The 23758-nt window shown below is 36.5% G+C and overlaps 4 protein-coding genes across 6 annotated transcripts in view; 2 read left to right on the top strand and 2 right to left on the bottom strand.

Moving 5' to 3' along the window:
• ca16b (carbonic anhydrase XVI b) overlaps positions 1–6274 on the top strand; it is a 79149-nt gene extending 72875 nt beyond the window's left edge. For both annotated transcript variants that reach the window (XM_058779911.1, XM_058779910.1), the window contains exons 19-29: positions 325–459; positions 536–696; positions 889–1024; positions 1950–2096; positions 2212–2305; positions 3173–3249; positions 3418–3546; positions 4020–4166; positions 4973–5115; positions 5189–5324; positions 5488–6274. In XM_058779911.1, coding sequence (XP_058635894.1) covers positions 325–459; positions 536–696; positions 889–1024; positions 1950–2096; positions 2212–2305; positions 3173–3249; positions 3418–3546; positions 4020–4166; positions 4973–5115; positions 5189–5324; positions 5488–5634 — 1452 coding nt within the window. In that variant the 3' untranslated portion in view covers positions 5635–6274. The remainder of the gene's footprint in view (positions 1–324; positions 460–535; positions 697–888; positions 1025–1949; positions 2097–2211; positions 2306–3172; positions 3250–3417; positions 3547–4019; positions 4167–4972; positions 5116–5188; positions 5325–5487) is intronic.
• Positions 6275–7377: 1103 nt separating this feature from the next.
• On the top strand, positions 7378–20591 carry tardbpb (TAR DNA binding protein b). Of its 2 annotated transcripts, XR_009271835.1 has the most exons (7): positions 7378–7638; positions 8403–8658; positions 9046–9227; positions 9440–9580; positions 11315–11485; positions 18343–19455; positions 20208–20591. XR_009271835.1 is itself a non-coding variant. In XM_058780121.1 (6 exons), exons 2-6 carry the CDS (start codon positions 8418–8420, stop codon positions 18829–18831), a joined length of 1224 nt encoding a protein of 407 aa, XP_058636104.1. In that variant the 5' UTR covers positions 7378–7638; positions 8403–8417; the 3' UTR covers positions 18832–20130. The 2 variants fall into 2 exon arrangements, 1 of the variants encoding a protein (XP_058636104.1); XM_058780121.1 differs by lacking the exon at positions 20208–20591 and having other exon boundaries at positions 18343–20130.
• A 125-nt stretch (positions 20592–20716) lies between these two features.
• Positions 20717–22171, bottom strand: cenps (centromere protein S). The gene is made up of 5 exons (XM_058780124.1): positions 21788–22171; positions 21540–21663; positions 21421–21454; positions 21263–21329; positions 20717–20857 (listed from the first exon to the last, which is right to left on the bottom strand). Exons 1-5 carry the CDS (start codon positions 21812–21814, stop codon positions 20726–20728), a joined length of 384 nt encoding a protein of 127 aa, XP_058636107.1. The 5' UTR covers positions 21815–22171; the 3' UTR covers positions 20717–20725.
• A 139-nt stretch (positions 22172–22310) lies between these two features.
• rbp7b (retinol binding protein 7b, cellular) lies at positions 22311–23470 on the bottom strand. Its single transcript, XM_058780123.1, has 4 exons — positions 23332–23470; positions 22958–23136; positions 22736–22837; positions 22311–22642 (listed from the first exon to the last, which is right to left on the bottom strand). The coding sequence occupies exons 1-4, from the start codon at positions 23402–23404 to the stop codon at positions 22589–22591; spliced, it is 408 nt and encodes a 135-aa protein (XP_058636106.1). The 5' UTR covers positions 23405–23470; the 3' UTR covers positions 22311–22588.
• Positions 23471–23758: the final 288 nt, after the last annotated feature.

The raw sequence follows: 23758 nt of genomic DNA, 5'->3' as shown, positions 1-23758 counted from the left end.
TTGGATTTGTTTCTTGCAAACAAGCAGTTTTTCACTTCACATTGTGATAAGTGATGGACTGGAGTCATTACTTGTGGATTATTGTGATGTTTTTGGACACTCATTCTGACGGCACCCATTCACTGCAGAGGATCCATTGGTGAGCAAGTTATGTAATGGTTACTTTCTCCAAATCTGTTTCAATGCAGAAACAAATGCATCTACATCTTGGATGCCCTGAGGGTGAGTAAATTTTCATTTTGGTTGAATGTTAATGTTAATCTGTTAATGGTGACGCTGATGTTTTAAAAAGCAAAACAGAAGATGCTTTTGTTGTTTTTACAGAGGAAATGTGATCAGTATTGGCCATCAGAGAACAGTGAGCTTTATGGGAACATAATGGTAATTCTGAAGAGTACTAAAGTTTACGCTTACTACACTCTCCGCCATTTCATCATACGCAACACCAAACTGAAAAAGGTGCGTTTGAGCATTTGTACCGTGTTTATATAGCAATGACATGCATTTTGACCTCTGGTTTGTCTTTCTTTCTCAGGGTCAGAAGGGAAGGCATAATGAACGGCTGGTTGTCCAGTACCATTACACGCAGTGGCCAGACATGGGCGTACCTGAGTATGCACTACCAGTCCTCAAATTCATCTCTCGATCTTCAGCGGCACGCACGCCGGGCACAGGCCCCGTTCTAGTTCACTGCAGGTACGGACTGTTATGGAAATATAAGCTCCACCCACTAGCATGTGACACGTCAGTTCCAGTGTCGTACTTTCCAACTGTGCAAGCTTTCCCATCCCTACATCATATTCAGTGGTTGAAAGTGTGAGCCTCTTTGCTTTGTAACAAAATGAGATGTCATTTTTATCAAACCATCTCTTTCTCTGTGTCCTGCAGTGCTGGAGTGGGCAGGACAGGCACATACATAGTCATAGACAGCATGCTGCAGCAGATAAAGGACAAAGGCACTGTCAGCGTCCTGGGATACCTCAAACACATCCGAGCTCAGCGTAACTACTTGGTCCAGACCGAGGTTATTACCTGTTTGATTTAACACACTGTTTCCACATACTCAAAACGCACACTCAAATCACTGGCTGTTGCTGTTTCTTGAGGTGATATTAGTGTACTGCTCACTGCATACTGTGCTGTATATAGTATATACTCCAGACTCTTTGTTCAAATTTTACGTGGAACTGTGTAACATGCAATTAAAAAACAATTCCAAATGTATCACACTGCATTTTGTCACATGACCTCATTGTTTTTGCATGTTGCATATCAGGGTTACTTTTGTTAACTAGAAGTAAAGCTAAAACTATTAAAAATAAATGTTTTAAAATTAAATATAAATATTAGATGAAAAACAAATTAAATACAAATTAGAAATGCTGCCTTGGCTGATTAAAGTTCAAAGCACATAACAAAATGAATAAACATTAAATTAAAATTAGGAATTAAGCTGAAAATATAAAAATAAGAGCTAATGATACTAATCATTAAGGTTTTAATTCAAATTTATTCATTTTACTAATAATACTAAAATAACACTGTTGCATATGTAGCTTCCAGTTAATGGTTATTTTGCATTTGTTAAATCCCATTTTGTGTAAGATTTATTTACTTTTGGCAGTCCAGTCAAATTGCTTTAATTTCACTATAGTGGACATGTAAGGTCAATACAAGTGCATTGCATTGTGGGATACAGCATGCAGTGTTTTCTGATTGTATACTACACATGTTGGCAAATGTAGAAGGTCATTTGGCTATGACAAGCATATAGAACATTTACATACTATTCGCACTCTGCATACTGAAAAAAATAGTACGAGTAGAATTGCAGTATGCCATTCTAAACATAACTGTATTTTGTTATTTATTTGCAAATATAATGTTGAGATGTCACATACCTAATGCAACATTGTTTGTTTTAATGACTGTGCATGTGTGACCTACAGGAGCAGTATATCTTTATCCATGATGCATTAATGGAAGCTGTGCTTAGCAAAGACACCGAGGTGCCTGCCTGGCAACTCCATAGTTATGTCAACAGCATTCTCACCCCGAGCCCCATGGGACAAACACGCATGGACAAACAGTTTAAGGTCTGGACTTGATGACTGTGTTGTGGCTCTATGCAATTGTATTGAGATGTTCGTTTTCTCAGTTAGACAACTAACCTGCTCCTCCTTGTGGACGCTCTTGTTGTTGTTCCTCCAGTTGTTGACGCAATGCAATTCTCACCTCATTGAGTGTTTCAGTGCCCAGAAAGACTGCAACAAAGAGAAGAACCGCACCTCGTCGGTCTTGCCAAGTGAGTCGCTAAACCTTCCAAACCCATATATCAAAATCAACAATCCTGCTGTTGCCAATATGGATTTTGCTGTATTCTCAGTATATAGTGTAGCACAGTGTGGTAGCACCATTTAAAAAAAAAAGATAGATAGATAGATAGATAGATATAGGTATGTGTACCATAGTAAAAAAAAATCCTCAGTGGTATTTTAGTATTATTTATGTACTATTATAGTAATTATTAATATTTTGAATTATCCATATTTTTCATATTTTCAGACTTCATTTTAATTTTAGTTTAAATGTTAATGTTTTTATGTTTCTGTCATTTTTATATTTCTATTTAAATATCACTTATTTTATTTAAGCAGTACTTATTTAATTCAGTTAGTTGGCAAGACAGCATTTAATTTTTTTTTTTAAAATTCTTCATTTAATATTTATTTTTTTCTTGATTTGAATTTATTTACTTATTTTATTGATTTTTATTTTTTTAATTTGTAATTTTGTTAGCAATAACAACTCTGCCAACTCTGCCTGATAACCATTGTTACCAATTTGTTTTAATGGGAAAATGACATAAATATCCAGTATAAATATCCAATAGGGTTGGCAATGTTTTTATTAAAAGAAAAGAAAAGGCACACAGCTAGTACAAGTTGACAAGAGGATGACCTGCATTATGTAGTATAAAATAGATATGCTTCTGATATATGACTACAGTCTTCATCTGTACATATTACTGTGCGTATTATTGACTAAAAAACATGAAGGTGACAAAGAATGCCAATTTAAAACACAATGACTCAATGAATGATAGAGTTCAAGGTTTGGTTTGCTGTGACTGTTATAGTGAGTTGTTTATCATTGATGTTTTGCCCCTCAGCGGAGCGGGCTCGGGTTGCACTAGCTCCCCTCCCAGGAGTAAAAGGAACAGACTACATCAATGCCTCCTACATTATGGTACAGCAACAAGACTTTACTGGAACATTATACATTATTTTTGATCATATTTAATAATGCATGGAACATTAATTATTTGTGTAACTTGCGTTCCAGCTCCTTATCTGCTCGTCTCAACATTAGCTGTGATTTTCTTTTAGAATGAAATCAATGTTTATCCACTCACAGGGCTATTACAGGAGCAACGAGTTCATCATTACCCAGCATCCTCTGCCCCACACAACCACAGACTTCTGGAGGATGATCTGGGACCATAATGCTCAAGTTATTGTGATGTTGCCAGACAACCTCAGCCTCGTGAGTACAGCGTTGAAGAGCTACTCATGAACATGTGTTTTTAAGTGGATTCATACTGCGTTATATAACTTATGTTCTTTTTATAAATGTTCAGCGGCTTGTGTTAATGCCTTCTCAATGGTTTCATACCAGCAGGTTATCATGGCACTTATATTTGAGTTCAATTGAATTATTACATTATATAATACTGAGTTAACTTAAAAAAATGTCTAAAGAGCACCCTTTATTAAAGACAAATTATAAGGAAATTGGTCATTTTTGGTTTACAATAAATTTGTTTAACATTTATTATAAAATCACTTCTATTTGCTTGTAAATTTGTAAATATTAAATGTGGAAACATGCTCAATATTTATAAATTAGTTAAATATGTTAGTGTTACTGTGTATAAGTATATGATATGATATGATATGATATGATATGATATGATATGATATGATATGATATGATATGCCCTTCTCTTCTTTTTATAGGCTGAGGATGAATTTGTGTACTGGCCCAGCAGAGAGGAGCCCATGAACTGCGTGGCCTTCACTGTCACCCTCATTAATACTGACAGACTCTGTTTGTCTAATGAGGAGCAGCTCGTCATCCACGACTTCATCCTGGAAGCCACACAGGTACCTCAGTCACCACACAAACATCACTCTTAAATTGAAAATTCACATGAAGTTAGTTTACGTTTAATGTTGACTTTAACAATTGATGCACAAATGTAACATTAAAAGTAAAGTGATTAAATCTTATAAATAAATCAATTATTTATTATTATTAAAAAAAAATTTATTTACTTTTTTGTAGTTTTTCTTTTTGATTTTTGTTGATTTTATTTCTTCATTTTCTTATTAATTCAATCATAGTATTATTAAGCAGGAAAGTAAATAACCTACAAAATATGTAAGTATTTAATATATAGTGCAAGGATCCAATAAATTTTTCAAAAGAGACCGAAAAGACATTTATAAGGTTTTTTTTTTTTTTAATGTTGAATGTTTTTAACATTTAATAATAAGAAGAAATATTTATTGAGCACCAATTCAACATATTAGAATGATTTCTGAAGGATCATGTGACACTGAAGACTGGAGTAATGATGCTGAAAATTCAGCTTTGCATCACAGGAATAAATTACATTTTAATATATTAAAATAGAAAACTGTTATTTTGAATTTCCAAATTTCACAGTATTACTATTTTTAACTGCATTTAGATTAAATAAATGCAATCTTAGCGAGATTAAGAAACTTCTTTCAAAAACATTAAAAGAGATGGATGGATAGATGTATAGATGTATAGATAGAAAGAAAGAAAGAAAGAAAGAAAGAACGTTTTGCTTTACCATTTAAAATTGAAAGCAACCAACCCATTTTACTTCCCATTTTAGCTGCACTTGTTGGTTGCATAACTGTTTATCTTTGCTGTGCAGGACGACTATGTTCTAGAAGTCCGACATATCCAGTGCCCAAACTGGCCAGATCCTGATGCGTCCATCAGCAGCACATTTGAGCTTATCAACATAATCAAAGAAGAGGCCATGACAAGGGATGGTCCCACCATCGTGCATGATGAGTGAGTGCATGAACCATGAGTAGCAGTGCATGTAACCAGAGGGAGAGTGAGCCTCATGGATTGTGTGTTTTAGGTTTGGAGCCGTCTCTGCCGGGATGTTCTGTGCTTTGACCACACTTTCCCAACAACTGGAGAACGAGAGTGCTGTGGATGTCTATCAGGTCGCCAAAATGATTAACCTCATGAGGCCTGGTGTCTTCACTGAAATTGTAAGTTGCAAGTTACAAGTCTGCTTGATGATGAATTAAATTAAAGAGAGGTCATTGGGGTTTTGTGTAGAAGTTTGACGCAGTACGGTTGGAGTTCCAAAATGTTATTTTCCTTCATTGTGTTTATTTCCTTTTTTTCGCTATTTCTCTCTACCTCTTTTAGGAGCACTATCACTACCTTTACAAGGCTATGCTCAGCCTTGTCAGCAGTAAAGACTTCAGACTTTGCTTCAACTACATGGACAAAATTGCTGGGATAGTGGTAACAGATGAATCCAACCAGGCTGAGAGCATGGAGTCCTTGGTGTGAAGTTTCCGGAAAATGAGGTGGAACAAAGTGGTTCCTTGAACTTTCCATGAGGCCTTTTTTCCCCAGACTCTTGGTGAAATGAAAAAAAAAACAACAAGAACAAAAAAGAGCTTTTATATACTGATAAAAATAAATTCTTTTGATATTTATTTTTGCTGCTTTTTGTTATCCTGCTGAGCGACACAACCTGCTCTCCAAAACACACGCACACAGACACAGACACACACACACAGTCTACTTTGCACTACACTGTCAGTGTTACTACTTGATTAGCTGATTATTGATAATTGTGTTGAAAACGTTTCTGAGTATCACTTTATTGTTGCTGATAAAGTCTGCAGACTTGTGAGGGTGATCAGCGACAGCACATTAACACACACATCAGCCTCATACCCATGAAAACTGTACACAAGAAAAATTCCAACTTAATGCTCATAATGATGCGACTTTTAACCGTCAAGCATTGTGACTTGTTAGATTAATGTTCTTTTTTTATTTATTAAGATATGCCATTTTATGTCTAACTTATATACATTATTTCAGTGTGGTATCATAACAGCAACTGTGAACATATATTGTTATCAGTAGCATTTCTATTGTTTTGTAATATATAAAGATATTGATCAAAAAATGTGTCTTGTTTCCTTTAATTGAGTTATATTTTCAATTACCACTTTGGGTACTTTTTATTAAAGTTGACTTTTTCTTGGAATGGTAACTGTTCTAAGTTAAATCATCACCTAACATATTTGAACTTAAAACTGAGAATTCATACGCTGAAGTAAAACTACTTAAACTACCTGAAAAGGTTAAACAACCTCTTAAATCTAAAATGATCACGTCTAGTCGATGAAACGACTCTGATGAAGATATTTACTGATACACAGATGGATATAAGCACTGAACAATCAGGATCAACATTTGGAAACGTTTTGTTTGTTTGTTTTTTTGGCTATGGATATTAACCAGTATGATTGAATGTATATTGCAACTCTTTAATGTTTTGTATTTAAAAAAAAAAAAAAGAGAGAGACATTACCAATAAAAAATGTAAAGGTATATCAGATTTTCCAACAATGCAATACATTTTAATGTCCACATCATATATTTTGTGTTTTACTATATTGGACTTTTATAACGGGTGTTTTACAATGTAGTCAAATTAGCATTATTATATGTTTTATAATAATGCTTATATCACGATATTACTATTAAGCGAACGGGAGAAGCAAAAAAATAAATAAAAAAATCTTAAAATAATTTCATTTGGGGGAAAAAAAGCTGTGATTGCTGCCTTAACATGGTAAGTCGTTTTTTACATGTAATCATTTAGGAGGCGCTAATACGGGAAGTTTTATTGTTAAAATGTAAAAGACACATTTAGACAAAAACTATTTTAGTATTTTTAACTCCTGCTTTCCCCATCACTTGACATCTCGAGTAAATAACACGGATGTTTTACGCATATCTGCCACTAGGAGCACTATATCTCTGAGAGCAGTCCACTATTACACAGGGAGAGGTGCTTCTGCTTTCATCAGTAAAGTGTTCTGATGCATAAATGACACAGGAATCTTTGTTGCACTTAAATTGTTCAGAAATAACACCATTTAATTACATTTTATGTATATATATCACCAGCAAAGCAAACATGAATTCACACCAACAGTGTTTGTTTTCCCTTTTCTCCACCCGTGCACATGTAAAAATGAGCTCGCCCACGTGTGACGTATTTCCTTCATGACTTAGGTAATGCCATCTTGATACGAAAATAGTGTCGCATGAGTTGTACAAAACGGAATATTATCGTCTTAATATTATATACAGATATTGCATTATTTTGCTTTATTCTAAATAGAAACGGACACTGTTGAGAGTGTCATTTTCCTTGAGAGTTGTGTTAAGTGGCTCATTCATTCCTGGTAGTCACATTTTTCTGAACGAGGAGCGCTGCTGCTGGTGGCGCTAACAAAGGAATATCTGGACCCGAGCAGTTGTTTATTGGTAATGTTATTTGAATTGTTTCACTATAACACATACATTAATGTGTATCTAGACCTCATAGCGACCTATTAGTGGTCTGCTGATGCCGTAATTTAATGTTGCTAAGCAATATGGATTCGCGAGTTGTTTGCACGCGCTACGTTAAGTACTGGAGTCGCGCGCACGGCCAGCTCACATTACAACTAGTGGAAGGGTTTTGATTCACTTCGGCGATTCGAATCCTTTATCGGTTCACTAAAAAGATTCATTCAGTGACACTTTTTGATATTTTCATGGTGGTGACAAGTCATTGAATTATTCGCTTAACGAAACTGAAATACGCCGCTACTACTACTATAGTAGTTGTTGTTGTTGTTGTTATTATTATGTTAAAATTCGTTTCGACATATCTACATCTACCAAGTATAACACATTTCCAAACAATTGACCACAACGCACACATGTTTTTTTTAACAATAACAGTGAGTTGAATTGTGAGTGTCAATAACATATTTCGTTCACGAAGGAGAATCAGTGCTATTTTGACTCTCATTCATAAAACACCGACTCGTTTAGTGAAGGGGGCGTGGTTGTTGTGCACTTCCAACCAATGATACAGCTCCTTTACAGCCTGCACTCGATTGCTATTGGTTCGCTATTGCCAGTGTTTGATTACAGGAAAACAGTCAGATTTATGAATCAAAGTGACCGAGATAGATTCGCTCAAAAACGCTGATTCTTTCACGAAGGAAGCGCCACTCATTATACCATTGATTCACCAACAGCTCGATTCAGGAGAGATGGCCGAGATGTACATTCGCGTCGCGGAGGAGGAGAACGAGGAGCCGATGGAGATCCCTTCGGAGGACGACGGCACGGTGCTGCTGTCCACGGTGGCCGCTCAGTTTCCAGGGGCTTGTGGCCTGCGTTACCGGAGTCCGGTGTCTCAGTGCATGAGGGGAGTTCGCCTTGTGGACGGAATCCTACACGCCCCCGAGAACGGCTGGGGAAACCTGGTCTATGTGGTGAATTACCCCAAAGGTATGGTCATTACGAATAAGCCTCTGTCTCAATTTAGAATATAAATATGAAAAAGTTCCTAATAATTGTCAAAAGCACGTTTTATAACATGAAATAACATTACTAACCCTAACTTCTCCCCCTAGAAACATGAGTCAAGAATAGGGGTAATTTTTGTATGCATTTTAGGGTTATTTTAGGCATGTGGTTAACATTGTACTTTAACATTGAGGTTATATGTCATAATAACCAAAGTTGAGGAGCACAGTTAGGTGATGAAAACATTTGTTCTTCAGTATTTCTATCTTTAGCTGTTAAAAAAAAAAAAATCCGGTTCATCTTAATTTAATGGGGTTTTTTTTGTTGCAGAATGTGTGAACTTGTAACAAGTGAAGTTTTCTGTTCTAGAAACGGTTCTGCCGGATAATAAGAGGAAGATGGATGAGATCGATGCTTCATCTGCAACGAAGATCAAGAGATCAGGAGATCAGAAGACTTCAGATCTGATTGTGCTGGGTCTGCCGTGGAAAACTACAGAACAAGACTTGAAAGACTACTTCAGTACGTTTGGGGAAGTCATCATGGTGCAGGTAAGATATACTGACATAAATGTAATACTCCAGCTGTGATTGTCTTTGTACTGCCATATTTTGGTGAAAGCTATCCGTGATTTATTTCTCCATGTCTAATGTTTTTAATTTTTTATGTGGCTTTTAAAAATAGAACTGGGCTCAGCTGTCAATCATGAAGTCAGATTAGATCTGGTATGAACGCAGCTCTTGATTTGATTCTGTTACATTAGGTCAAGCGGGACGTGAAGACAGGAAATTCAAAAGGATTTGGGTTTGTGAGGTTTGCAGAGTGGGAGTCTCAGGGTAAGGTGATGTCACAGCGGCACATGATTGATGGCAGGTGGTGTGACTGCAAACTACCAAACTCAAAGGTCAGTGTTTTTTTTTTTTAAACTACCATTTAAAAGTTTGGTATGAGTAAGATTTTTTTTTTAAATATATTTTTGAAAGAAGTCTCTAATGCCTACAAAGGTTGCATTTGTTTGATCAAAATTACAGTAAAACAGTAGTATTGTGAAATATTATTACAATGTAAAAAACCTATTATATTTTCAAATGTAATTTATTCCTGTATTGGCAAAGCTGAATTGTTAGCAGCCATTTCTCCAGTCTTCAGTGTCACACGATCCTTTAGAAATTAGGGATACACCGATCCAATAGTCAGTATCGGTATCGGCTCCGATATGGTCATTTTCTGCCGGATCGGGTATCGGTCAGATAAGACCGATCCAAATTCGATATTGTGCGTATAGTATTCTGTGTTATTGTTAAGCCCCACGAAAGGCACAAAAACATTATAAAGCACCATAAAGTTTTCGTGCACTATATTCCAAGTGTTCTGAAGCCGTTACATAGTTTAATGTGAGGTAGAGATGAATATTTAAGTCAAGTTCATGTAAACTCTTCTCGCTGCTGCGGCTGTCAGTCATCTTCCATTCAGTATTCAAACTGCGTGCCGCGTTCGGTTACTACAGTCAAAACAATGAAACTCTTTCCAAGAGCGCAGTAACTGAAATTTAAAACTGTTAAAAGAAAAGGCTCAGTAAACTATTGCACAGATTTAATACACTGTGCATCAATATCTCTTGCTTTGAACTTTTCTATGCTGCGCGCTGTGACTGCGTGTTGCTTCAAGCGCATCATTCTGCGCACGGGATGCACATAAGTGCTTTGTGCCACTCTGTATTGGAGCCTTTTGTATTATAATACTTTTGCACAATGAAAGATTATTAATAGCCTTTCTTGTTCTGTCCTGTCTATCATATGTTGCTGCCTCCATTACAGAAATGTCTTTTAATTTTATAGTATAAATTTACTTGTTTTTCTTGAATGTATTTTACAACAATACAAAGAGCAATGTGTAACATTTTACCAGATTCAGTCCTACACTTATTCACTTTTATTTGTTTCCCACTAAATAATGTTATTTCACTAAATGTTTAGATTTTATCAAATTATTGTGAACTCATGATTTTTCTAGAATAACTTTTGCTGCTAAATTATCCGCTAACCTAGTTTATAATAGTATTTTTGTCATAGATTGATTATATATTTTTTCTTTTTCTTTTTTTGTTTAAAATGAAGTTTTAATATTTATGGTATCTATATTTATCTATATTTAGTAGATTGTGTTTAACACAAAACAGTGATGATCAGGTCAACACACTGAGGTATAGAAATTCTACATTGATTATAAAAAATAAAATAAAAAACAGTGCTCGGATCGGTATCTGAATTTTTTGGATCGGATCTGAAAAAAATCCCTATTAGAAATCAATCTAATATGCTGATTCGATGCTCAAGAATCATTTCTTATTTTTAGTAATTTATTATCAACGGTTGCGCTGCTCAATATTGCTTTTGGAAACCATGATAATTTCAAAATGTAGTTTTGTAACATTATAAATGTGTTTTTGTTACTTTTGATTAGTTTAATGCATCCTAGCTGAATAAAAATAAAGTCTTACTGACCTCAAACTTTTGATCAGTAGTTTATATGATAAATTATATATGATACTTTAAATCAGTTGGCCATTTATGAAAGAAATGTCAGGTTTTCTCTTTTTGGGGTGCTAAACTGAGTGATCTGTCTGAATATTTAACAGCAAGGTCCAGATGAACCAATGAGGAGCAGGAAAGTGTTTGTGGGCCGTTGCACGGAGGACATGACCGCTGATGAGCTGCGTCAGTTCTTCATGCAGTATGGGGAGGTCACAGATGTTTTCATTCCTAAACCCTTCAGAGCATTCGCTTTCGTCACCTTTGCAGATGACCAGGTAAGCTATTGTTGTTTTCACATCAATTTTAAGGTGATAAACCAGGAATAAAACCCTGTTCACAATAAAAAAACAACTGCAACAAATTGACAATGGAAGTTCTTTTCTTAACAAAAATTAAATAAAAATTTGCATGCTTTAATGCAGGATACAGCCAATATGACAAGTTTCATTTACTTTTTAAATATGCTTGAATATGCTCAATTAAAGGTCTTGTTTGTGGTCTTGATACGAGAATTTGCCTTTAAATTTGCAGCTTTCAGGAATTTATTGTTTAAATTTATTGTTGAAAATACTAGTTAATGTTATCGCATTGGACTGAAATTTAGTGACTTTGTTCACATAGGGTATAACTACTTCTCAATTTATTTATTTTTATTTATCATTTTCGGGGAGATTTTTCACCTTGTTAGTTGTTACGCTTGTGTTCCTGGACAAAAATGACCCGGCCTCAAACAATTGCTTATAAATCACTCATTATGCTATATTATCACCAAAGATTGGATTAAATCTTTTTGTTAACTTATTTTCTTTCATTTAGGACTGGTTTTGTGTTTCTATGTGCATCTGATTAACCGTAGGCCTCATTTATCTGAAAGTAGGCACCTCTTTGTGAAAAAAGCATTTTTTATGAATAATTTGCACAATGTGAGATAAAATATTATGAAAATTTGTTTATCACACGAGTGTGCTTTAATGTTCAATCAGGAAGTTTGTTTTGAAAGGTTTTTATTTTGTACAAAATTGCACAAATTCACACTTGTCAAAAATGGTCGGCCATTGAAAGTGAATGGGGAAGAATGAAAGTAAGAGAAACAACTAGTGTTCAGGAGCTTGTTGTGCATGCAAACATAAAGGCCTTGGACCAGTGCGTGCGTGGATGCATGTATACTCACGCTATCATTTATATTCGCTATCACCCTTGCTTGTCATTCAGTCAAACCGGATTTCCATACAAAGTTGTGAATTTAACTTATGCGCAAAACTGGAATATCGCATAAAACATTTGTGAACAAGCACCGTTTCCATACGAGTCAAAGAGAACAAAATCGTCACTTCCTGATAAACCTGCACTATAAATCACTAAGAAACCTAGAAGAATATAATAATTTTAATTTATAATAAATTATTTGTACCTCAGAGCGAGCAGATGAAACACAATGAATGCGGTCATTGCTTTCAGAGGTGGATGCTGCTGTTTGGGAATGCAGTCATGTCAAGACATTTCTTGGAGGTAATTAGAGAAATACTTGGACAGACTTTGCTCGGGCATTTGAGAATGACCATAACAACATTTCAGATGTTGTGGAATGACATCGGTCTGCTGGTTAGTCAGGTTTTGCCGTCTCATAGCACAAAGTCACATGACTTGTTTGATGCGCTTGGACGAATTTATTCGCAAAATGCATTTCCATCTCCCATTATTCGCATCAACCCTTTTTCGCACAAGTCAAAAACCACCTCAAGTGAGCTTAAAAACTTTTTTTGTGAATTAAGGGGTTTTTCTTAAAAATTTTGTGTTTCCATCACTCATTTTTCATACAATACTTCAAAATGCGCATTAAAATAGGGTGATGGAAACCCGGCTAGTGTTAGCGCAATGGCAAAGAAGCTGTCTTTACAAGAGATTCTTGATCATATTACTGATCAAGAAAATAGTGAAGAAGAGACAACTGAAGATGAATCTTACAGTGAAGATGCATTGCAAGATACAGTGTCTCACAGAAGTGAGTACACCCCTCACATTTTTGTAAATATTTTATTTTATCTTTTCATGTGACAACACTGAAGAAATGACACTTTGCTATAATGTAAAGTTGAATAACTGTGTGTAAATTTACTGTCCCCTCAAAATAACTCAACACACAGCCATTAATGTCTAAACCGCTGGCCACAGAAGTGAGTACACCCCTAAGTGAAAATGTCCAAATTGGGCCCAAAGTGTCAATATTTTGTGTGGCCACCATCAATGTTCCCTCTAATTTTTTTTCTTGCTGAGCAAAACTTTTCTCTATTGGGCGGACATTTCAGCCACCTGAGCAAAAACATTCTTTATACCAGACCTGTACAGCGCGCGCACAAAAAAGTGTGTAACTTTTAACTTTAATGTGCTATTTATATTTGATTTGACCCTTGATGTAACTAAATGATGTACATTTTAGGTTACCTGAGAAAACATTTTTACAGTACAATACACTGCCGTTCAAAAGTTTGGGGTCAGTACATTTTTTTTAAAGAAGTTTCTGAGGCTCATCAAGGCTGTATATATTTGATAAAAAATACTGAATATTATTTCACAAAATAATATTGTGAAATATTATTGCAATTTTAAATAAAAGTTTTCTATTTGAATATACTTTAACATATAATTTATTCCTGTGAAGCAAAGTTGAATTTTCAGAAATCATTCTAATATGCTAATTTATAATAAATGTTGGAAAAAGTTGTGCTGCTTAATATTTTTTGGGACCTGTGATACTTTTCAGGATTCTTTGAGAAATAAAAAGTTAAAAAGAACAGTTATTCAAAATAGAAATTTTGTGTTACAGTATACACTACTATTCAAAAGTTTGGGGTCAGTCAATTTTTTCTTTCTTATTTATGTTTTTATTTTTTATTAATACTTTTATTCAGCAAGGATGTGTTAAATGGATGAAGAGCGATAACAAAGACTTATATTGTTAGAAAATATTTATATTTTTAATTAATGCTGTTCTTTTTAACTTTTTATTAGCCTAATCAAAGAACCAAAGAAAAAAATGTTCCAAAAAATATTAAGCAGCACAACACTGATAATAAATCAGAATATTAGAATGATTTCTGAAGGATCATGTGACACTGAAGACTGAAGAGTGGAGTAATGATGCTGAAAATGCAGCTTTGCTTTACAGGAATACACTATATTTTAAAATATATTAAAATAGAAAACCAATATTAGAAATTGCAATAGCCTAAGAGTTCACAATATTACTGGTTTTATTTTTCTGTATTTTGATCAAATAAATACAGCCTTGATGAGCATAAGTGACTCGATTAAAAAACAAGGTCAATTATTTATTAGGTTTATAATATAGGCTGAACATAATATAATATATCAAAACAACTGAAGCATTTAAACTGACAAAAGAGAATAGAAAACAAACTGAAGCATTTAAACTGAGATCTGTAAGTTAAATATAAAAAAAAAAAGTGAATTCTTATATAGTTATCTAAACATCGCTAAGAAGTACAGTTTGCACAATACACCTGTGTGTGACTGTAAATGTCTCAGCGTTTTGTTACCGTTCTGTTAATCATCCGCTATTTCCAGCACTTAACGTTAATCAAGCCACTCTTCTTTAATACATGAGGATGTTTTATTTCACATGTCACGGTGTTTGCGTTGCCTCTCGATTTGAACTATTTCATCCGCAACCATTGAAGTATTCGGTTTCTACAGCGACTCATTCGGCGCACACCATTCTCTTTCTATGAAACTTGTACACCGCATTCACCGGTTCTAACGCTATAGCGGCACCAGCTCTATAGCGGTTTACCCGAGCATTGCAATTTTTTCGTTTTAACTAGAGTGCAATCAAATGGGTTTCCCAACTCATTTTAGCGTGTGCGCAGCACATTATTTCTCTGCGCGGCTGCGGTGAGCTTAGAGGGAACATTGGCCATCATTATTTTCCAGCACTGCCTTAACCCTCTTGGGCATGGAGTTCACCAGAGCTTCACAGGTTGCCACTGGAGTCCTCTTCCACTCCTCCATGACGACATCACGGAGCTGGTGGATGTTAGAGACCTTGCACTCCTCCACCTTCCATTTGAGGATGCCCCACAGATGCTCAATAGGGTTTAGGTCTGGAGACATGCTTGGCCAGTCCATCACCTTTACCCTCAGCTTCTTTAGCAAGGCAGTGGTCGTCTTGGAGGTGTGTTTGGGGTCATTATCATGTTGGAATAGAAGGGAGGGGATCAAGCTCCGCTTCAGTATGTCACAGTACATGTTAGAATTCATGGTTCCCTCGAACTATAGCTCCCCAGTGACGGCAGCACTCATGCAGCCCCAGACCATGACACTCCCACCACCATGCTTTAGGGCTGAAACGATTAGTCGAAATTGTCGACAAATATTTTTGTTGTCGAGTAATCGTTTGATCTCACATGACCTAATGCAAGAGCCTGCAATACTGCGGTTCGAGCAGTGTGGCGCTGTAGCGCAAGAATGTAATTCAGCCCTCCTGGATGCAATTCAAGAGAAGAAGACACACCCAAACCTGAGCGGCGTTTGATAAATATGTAAAAATATATTGCGCACTTTCCTCTCAGTAACAAAATAAACACAACAAAAACTGACAGCAGTGTGAAAGCAGCAGTTAAAAATGCATGTGATTACAACGATGTGGATGTTTGCATGAGCTCTGCAGTTCAGTACTCAAGTAAAGTCCGTTCACATCATGTTTATTTATATAGTACTTTATGCAATAGCTTTAAATCAAGCATCTTTACGGTATTAAAGGTATGAAAAACCAGAGTCAGTGTCGCTTTCGATTAGAATTACATCTTGATTTTCTGAAATAAAGCAGCTCTCCAGTGTGGAGCTAGCTAATGATAAAATGTTTTTATTAGTGGGGAAAAAAATATTTAATTAAAGTGATAGTTTGTTTTACAGAGATCAAAGCTTGATCTAGTTCAGGACTGTTTTGGTTATCATAACCCTATAAGGTAGGCTATTTTAAGACATTATGTTTTGAATAAAATAGTTTATCCAAAGCATCTCATCACTTACCTTTATTTTGATTCTTATCACTTACAAAAGGAGATGTTAGGCAGAATAATGTGTTACTTTTCCATGTAGCTAATTAAATGGTGAGAGAGTGTCTCTGTCTGTCATCTCATTTTGTGTGCCAAATACATCTATTTGTATAATGAATTGGTAACACTTTAACTAATGTTAACAAATGATACCTTATTGTAATGTATTAATCTTTGCTAATGTTGGTTAATAAAAATACAGTTATTTATTGTTTGTTCATGTTAGTTCACAGTGCATTTACCAATGTTAAAAAAACACAACTTGTGATTTTTATAAATGCATTAGTAAATGCTGAAATTAACATTAACCAAGATTAATAATTGCTGTAGAAGTATTGTTCATTCTTAGTTCATGTTAAGTAATGTTAACCAATGAACCTTATTGTGAAGTGTTACCAGTTAATTGTATAATAATTGTAATTACATAATATGCTTTTCTAAAGCTGAAGTGACCTTTATTTATGTTAGAATATGTATAACTTAATATTTTAACTAATTGCAAAAGCTGAATAATCAAAGTCTACTGATTAATCAGTGGAATAATCGACGATTAGTCGATTAATAGATTATCAAAATGATCGTTTGTTGCAGCCCTACCATGCTTTACTGTAGGCAAGACACGCTTGTCTTTGTACTCCACACCTGGTTGCCGCCACACACGCTTGACACCATCTGAACCAAATAAGTTTATCTTGGTCTCATCAGACCACAGGACATGGTTCCAGTAATCCATGTCCTTAGTCTGCTTGTCTTCAGCAAACTGTTTGCGGGCTTTCTTGTGCATCATCTTTAGAAGAGGCTTCCTTCTGGGACGACAGCCATGCAGACCAATTTGATGCAGTGTGCGGCGTATGGTCTGAGCACTGACAGGCTGACCCCCGACCCCTTCAACCTCTGCAGCAATGCTGGCAGCACTCATACGTCTATTTCCCAAACACAACCTCTGAATATGATGCTGAGCACGTGTACTCAACTTATTTTGTCGATCATTGCGAGGCCTGTTCTGAGTGGAACCTGTCCTGTTAAACCTCTGTATGGTCTTGGCCACCATGCTGCAGCTCAGTTTCAGGGTCTTGGCAATCTTCTTATAGCCTACGCCATCTTTATGTAGCGCAGCAATTCTTTTTTTCAGATCCTCAGAGAGTTCTTTGCCACGAGGTGCCATGTTGAACTTCCAGTGACCAGTATGAGAGAGTGAGAGTGATAACACCAAATTTAACACACCTGCTTCCCATTCACACCTGGGACCTTGTAACACTAACGAGTCACATGACACCGGGGAGAGAAAATGGCTAATTGGGCCCAATTTGGACATTTTCACTTAGGGGTGTACTCCCTTTTGTGGCCAGCGGTTTAGACATTAATGGCTGTGTGTTGAGTTATTTTGAGGGGACAGCAAATTTACACTGTTATACAAGCTGTACACTCACTACTTTACATTTTAGCAAAGTGTCATTTCTTCAGTGTTGTCACATGAAAAGATATAATAAAATATTTACAAAAATGTGAGGGGTGTACTCACTTCTGTGAGATACTGTATATTGGAAGAGGAAAACATCACTGAACAAGCTGAAAACCTTGCAACAACTGAAGAGGAGCGATCTTCACAACATACTCCTGAACACTAGTTGTTTCTCTTACTTTCATTCTTCCGCATTCACTTTCAATGGCCGGCCATTTTTGACAAGTTTGACTTTGTGCAATTTTGTACAAAATAAAAGCCTTTCAAAACAAACTTCCTGATTAAACATTAAAGCACACTAGTGTGATAAACAGTGCAAATCTTTATAATTTTTTTTTCAGTATTGTGAAAATTATTCATAAATTTTTTTCACTCAAAAACGTGGTACCTACTCTCAGATAAATGAGGCCTACGGTTAATCAGATGCACATAGAAACACAAAACTAGTCCTAAATGAAAGAAAACAAGTTGACAAAAAGATTGAATCCAACATCACAAGTATAACAGGAATCCGAACACAACACAAGGGTTAATAATCTACTCTGGATGGAAAAATCAGCTGTTCATGCATAATTAAGATTTTATGTTTCCCCAGGTTGCTGCCTCCCTTTGCGGAGAAGATCTGATCATCAAGGGCGTTAGCGTGCACATCTCCAACGCTGAGCCAAAGCACAACAACACTAGGCAGATGATGGAGCGGGCAGGGCGCTTTGGAAACGGGTTCGGAGGTCAGGGTTTTGGAGGCAACCGTAGCGCCATGGGGGGTAGCTCCAGCAGCTTGGGAAATTTCGGCAATTTCAACCTCAACCCAGCCATGATGGCTGCCGCCCAGGCCGCCCTGCAGAGCAGTTGGGGTATGATGGGAATGTTAGCGCAGCAGGGTCAGTCGACAACATCTGGCACGAGCACAAGCGGCACGAGTTCCACTCGGGACCAGACCCAAACATACAGCTCGGGCAACAGCAACTACGGCAGCAGCTCAGCCGCTCTCGGCTGGGGCTCCGGCTCTAACTCTAGCGGTAGTGGGTTTAACTCCAGCTTTGGCTCTAGTATGGAGTCAAAGTCGTCAGGGTGGGGTATGTAAGCCGGTTTGTGTTTGAAGTGTTGGTATTTCTAGTGTGTTTGGTAAGTATTTTCCGAGAGACTTAAATGATCACGTGTGTTTGGGATTGGGGATGGGTGAAAAGGGAATCTGGGGACAAAAAAAAAAAAAAAGAATGTTTTGTACACTGAATGAGATTTGAGTTAGTGTTTGGAGTGAGATGTTAACCAGGGTGCTACGTTAATGTACCATCCTTTGGTGTTGTTCCCCCCCCCCCCCCAATGTTGTATTGTCTTGATCGATGCAAATGAAGCATTTCAACTGGATTCTTATAATGCATGTTGTTCAATCTGTGGATATCTGAAAACGCATGAGAATTGCATCATATTTTAAGTACATTTATCATTACATGGGACAAAAAAAACAAAAAACAAACTTGCATTGGAAAGAATCTGGTTGAAACCTGAACATGTTATAAGTTCAGCTTTATTTCAGTCCAGTTTTATGGAAACCCTTTAAAACAAAGCCTTCATCAAAATCTCTTCTGCAGTTGACATCTGTGGGGTTTGCCTGGGAAGAGCGCCCTCTATGGCAGCACAGTGTGGCTGAGGTCATTATGTCACCTTCCTCCCATGTCTATATGCTCTCATCGCACGGCTCGACACGGTGGGTGTCTCCTTTTTTTAATCCACTTTTTAAGACAACAAGTGCGCAGAAAGTGACGTTTTTTTAAACAACCCTTGAGTGCGATTGGTGATGATGGCGAAGAGTGAGAAGGCTGCGAGTGAGCGAAGAAAGTGTGGAGCGCACGAACGAAAAGACTTGCGAGTGCGATGAACGAGCCGAAATGTGACTGCAGTGGGTGGGTTTGGTGAGCGTGTGAATGAGAGCTGCTGATACTTCCCAGCTTCCCCCTTAATTGAGCCCAAATTGATGGACATTTAGTACATGTACCTCATGGATTTTTTTTTTTTGGTATCCCTAGATCCCCCGTTTTGCTTTTCTCCTTTAGTATACTGACAATGTGCTTATATAGTTAGTGGAATGTTGTGATGATGCATAATTTGTCTTGCTTCTATAATCCCATCTGAATGCTGTATGGTGTGTGTGCTTTATTTCCTTGTAACTTGACCTGTAAGTGTGAACTTTGATGTGGATGACATCTTCAGTGGACACTGAGGGGGGAAAACATGAGTGATGGTGTAAGTGCGACCTGTATGTTGAGTGCTGTGGATGTCTGTGGAGTTTCCCTCTAGATAACGTCGCTCAGTGTTTTCAAAGGCATTTTATATGACTTGTCAAATGAAGGGAGTGCTTCAATAAAACTTAATTTGAATAGATTGCTCTTTTCTCATACTGGTTTGTCACGTGATGTTTGAGAGCAAATACCACACAACTAATTGAATTCACACATTTAGGGGCCTGGAATATGGCTGGCCGCAACTGAACCCCAGGCGGGAAGTCCGTTTGGGGATGGAGGAAGATGGAGGATGCTGTGGTTCTGCATCTCTGGTAACGGCCATGGACACGGTAGACTCTAGCAGAATTTGATTGATGCTTCAGGATAAGCACTTTTCTCAGAACCGTTCAAGTCCAATACATTTCAATCTGTATTAGGCTTGAACTGGTTTCGAGAAAGCAGCTCATTGTATTAAAATGCAGCCATATGCAGGTTAAAGTCTTGTTTTTTCCATGTTTTTAAAATGTATGATTTAAAAATCTGTATTGTTTCATAGAGCTTAATATTCCCAACAAAGATGTTTACAAATTTTTTTTATTACAATAAAACACAAATGAACCCATGTTTGAGTAAAAAAATTATTGGTCTTTAGTATTGAATGTGATTTATGTACAGATATTTGTACAGCTGTTGTATTACTAAATGCAAAATCTGTAAAACTCAAATGTCAATAATGAGGATTTGTACATTTATTTTTTAGTCTTCAAGCTCATTCTCCTCCACTTCCATGTCTTTACTCTTCCTCTTGGCAGCATTCTTCTTCCTCTTCTCCTTCAGTTCTTGGTTGTTTAAAGCCAGTTCTTCACTTTTCTGCTGAATGTAGTTGTACTGTGAAGGTATAGCAAGGGCACAATGTTTTTCACTCATTTGATAGAACTGTAAAATATAAAAGTATTTAAACAAATGGCAAAATTTCCTTATCTTACAAATATTTAATATATTTCAATATATAGATTTTTTTTTATATTAAATAATGTAATTACGTGAGAACCTTTAAAAAGATCCTGCTAACAAATTTAGAAAGTTAACGTTTGCATTGACAGTTACAACACATCAACAAATTTTATATGAATTTAAATATTAACATTTCATGTTTTTTTTTTGCAACTTTCTATGACAAGACCTCTGAACACAATTACCTTAATTGTAAAATAAAAAAAAATAAAAAGGCTAGGATTTTGCACACGGATTGCAAAAACATGTTTTAACATTTGATTTCTGAAATCATCCTACCAATGCAGTGGTTCTCCTCGCTGTTAGCTTCACATCATCCACTGTAACTGTGTGTCTTTTAGCATGCCTGTAAACATTGTAGAGAACCATCAGTACAAATAAAGCATCTTCATTGCGTGATTAATTCCTGAGGAGAAACTTTTGAGGGTGAAGTTTACCTCGCAAACGCTTCTAAGTCCTTGGCAAATATATCTAGACGCAAGAAAGAGGAGGAGTGTGAAAAATGATCGTTTAATCTCATCAAATATAACGTAAATGTCACAGAATCAAATCTTACCGCACTGTCTGAACGCAGTCTCTGCAATAGCTGCTATTGTCTGTTTGGTGATTTGTTTCTCGCAGTCTGCAGAGATATCTTGACAGAGACGGCCGACAGTGTAGTGCACAGCAGCTTTAAGCCTCTAAAAGCATATAAATACTGGCAATGTGAGAGAAAACCCCGAAAGGTTCTTTATAACGTGTATATGACAGAAAGTAGCGAAGTATACCATAGATATTATTCATTATGTTTAATGTTATTATAACCTGTTTTTGTGCCGCGTCCTCATCCATTTTCAGTAGGTAAATAAGCTGAAGCTCAACTGTGTGCTTTTAGCCATTACAAAAATTGCGCGAATTGTGTGTTCTTCGCGTCGTAGTGACGGCGTCAGTGTTTATTATCGCCGCATCAGCGCCTCCTACTGATGTGGAGCGAATGTCAGTCAAGATGAAAAATATAGAAATAAGAAAATGTTTCTTTTATAGGTAGGTCTTCATTAAATGATAATGTCAGACGGGGAAGTTACAAGTGAATATTTCCGTTTGTTGCTTCCTTAAAAGTAAAGCATTCAATAGGCTACTGTGGAAAGCATTGCTGTGTTGGGGTTAGTTGACACAATTGCACAACATTTGAGCCATGAATTATCAAAATGTACGAAACTGCGCCAACCAGATCTCTGAATCAAAGTAAAAACGTCTCATGCGTTACATGACAACATCAGCCTTTTGATCTCAAAGCAATAATTAGGCAAATTGCTTTATAGCAATTATAATAAATGCATCAAATGTATGCCATTCTCGGTGGTATCTTTTTATTGAAACAATTTTTATTTAATTGAAACAAAGTTGCAGCTACAAATAAGAAAAGTGACAGATATTTGATTCCTCACAAAAATATTTTGGAGACACTGTTGCGTTCCTCTTGATTGCAGGCCTATGCTTTCTCAGTTGTTTAGTATGCTTTCCCCACTTTTTGTAATGTTATCTTCACTTGATTAGGAACTGTTTAATCCTGAAATCTTATGTTATTACTCTTCATGTTAGAATTTCAGTTAAAAACACAATGGTTCAAGCAGTTCTTTTGTAGGTTTGCTTGCAGATCTGGTCTTCACATCTAAGTTCCTTTAAGAGAAAAAAAGTTTCTTACGTTTTTTTTCTGGTATTTTTATACATTTTATTTGAAAATGACAATTTTAAGGCCTATGTTTGACTCACAAGGTAAAGAGTGTCTCCCTCCATCCAGTGTGTCCATCCTCTGTTCTTCTTTTCTCCTTTCTGCACACACACAAGTTTGTCGTTGTCCCAGTTGATTGTTGTCTGTAGAAAAGAAATGCAGTATTTCTCAATTCTGGCACAGAAAACTCTAGACTATGACCACACACCATTTCACTGCCACTCTCTCTTGTGACTGTGTGAGTTTGTGTGCGTGTTTTCAACCTGGCATTTTCTGTTGTCCAGTCCTTTGGTGATTTCCTCAAATTCTTCACCGATTTTGAATGAACTGGAGTAGTTTCGGAAAGTTGTAAAAGTTTTAATGATGAAAGAGTCTCCGTCTTGCTCAAAAACTTTCTGTGGCTTTAGCATCCTCGCCACCTTTCGGGTGGCGAAATCAATTCCTGTATTACATATATTACATTGCAGAAGGTTAAATTCATATTCTTGTTCTTCCAACTAAAATAAATAAATATAAAAATATATATATTTAAAATCTAAAAAATAAAATGCCTACTATACATATATGTGTGTGTGTGTAAAATACCTAATTTATAAAATATGAAAACCCTGAGAGATGCAATGAATGATATACTCACCAAGAGCCACCATGTAACCTTCAAAGTTTTGATTGTCCACTATGTCCCAGGTTCCACTGTAGTTTGCAGGCATTCTTGATGTTGATCCTGAAGCGCTTCTGAAGCGTTTGAACCTAGAAGCTGGAATTTAAAGGTTCATGTGTGGAAATGAGAGAAGCAGATGTGCTGTGTCGTATTTCACAGCAGGTCTGTGTGTAGTAATATGGGGCAGGGGTGATTCCTAGGACACAAAAGCTATTTTAGAGGCTTGGTCAGAGGGGTTGTTCTCTGAGGCGGAACATAACTTTTACACACTAATTGCGTATGTGTCCCGTGGGAACTCAAAGAGAACAATGTAATTCGAAAGACACATGTCGCTTTGGCAGTGGATTGAACTGGTACAACAGTTTGGCAAGAATTTAGCAATGTCAGAGATGCCCAGTAGGTT

Source organism: Onychostoma macrolepis, chromosome 06, assembly GCF_012432095.1.
Source record: "Onychostoma macrolepis isolate SWU-2019 chromosome 06, ASM1243209v1, whole genome shotgun sequence".
NCBI lineage: Eukaryota > Metazoa > Chordata > Actinopteri > Cypriniformes > Cyprinidae > Onychostoma > Onychostoma macrolepis.
This window is presented reverse-complemented; position numbering and strand designations above follow the sequence as displayed.

What these genes read in the sequence shown, in the direction of transcription:
- cenps (XM_058780124.1), bottom strand. Translation starts at nt 21,814, where the DNA reads ATGGATGAGGACGCGGCACAAAAACAG. An exon ending in AGGACGCGGCACAAAAACAG is followed by an intron (nt 21,664 to 21,787) that starts GTTATAATAACA and finishes ATATGCTTTTAG; the next exon opens with AGGCTTAAAGCTGCTGTGCA. An exon ending in GACTTAGAAGCGTTTGCGAG is followed by an intron (nt 21,330 to 21,420) that starts GTAAACTTCACC and finishes CAATGTTTACAG; the next exon opens with GCATGCTAAAAGACACACAG.
- rbp7b (XM_058780123.1), bottom strand. Translation starts at nt 23,404, where the DNA reads ATGCCTGCAAACTACAGTGGAACCTGGGACATAGTGGACAATCAAAAC. An exon ending in AGGTTACATGGTGGCTCTTG is followed by an intron (nt 23,137 to 23,331) that starts GTGAGTATATCA and finishes TATGTAATACAG; the next exon opens with GAATTGATTTCGCCACCCGA. An exon ending in TGGACAACAGAAAATGCCAG is followed by an intron (nt 22,838 to 22,957) that starts GTTGAAAACACG and finishes TCTTTTCTACAG; the next exon opens with ACAACAATCAACTGGGACAA.
- tardbpb (XM_058780121.1), top strand. Translation starts at nt 8,418, where the DNA reads ATGGCCGAGATGTACATTCGCGTCGCGGAGGAGGAGAACGAGGAGCCG. An exon ending in TGTGGTGAATTACCCCAAAG is followed by an intron (nt 8,659 to 9,045) that starts GTATGGTCATTA and finishes TTTCTGTTCTAG; the next exon opens with AAACGGTTCTGCCGGATAAT. An exon ending in GCAAACTACCAAACTCAAAG is followed by an intron (nt 9,581 to 11,314) that starts GTCAGTGTTTTT and finishes AATATTTAACAG; the next exon opens with CAAGGTCCAGATGAACCAAT.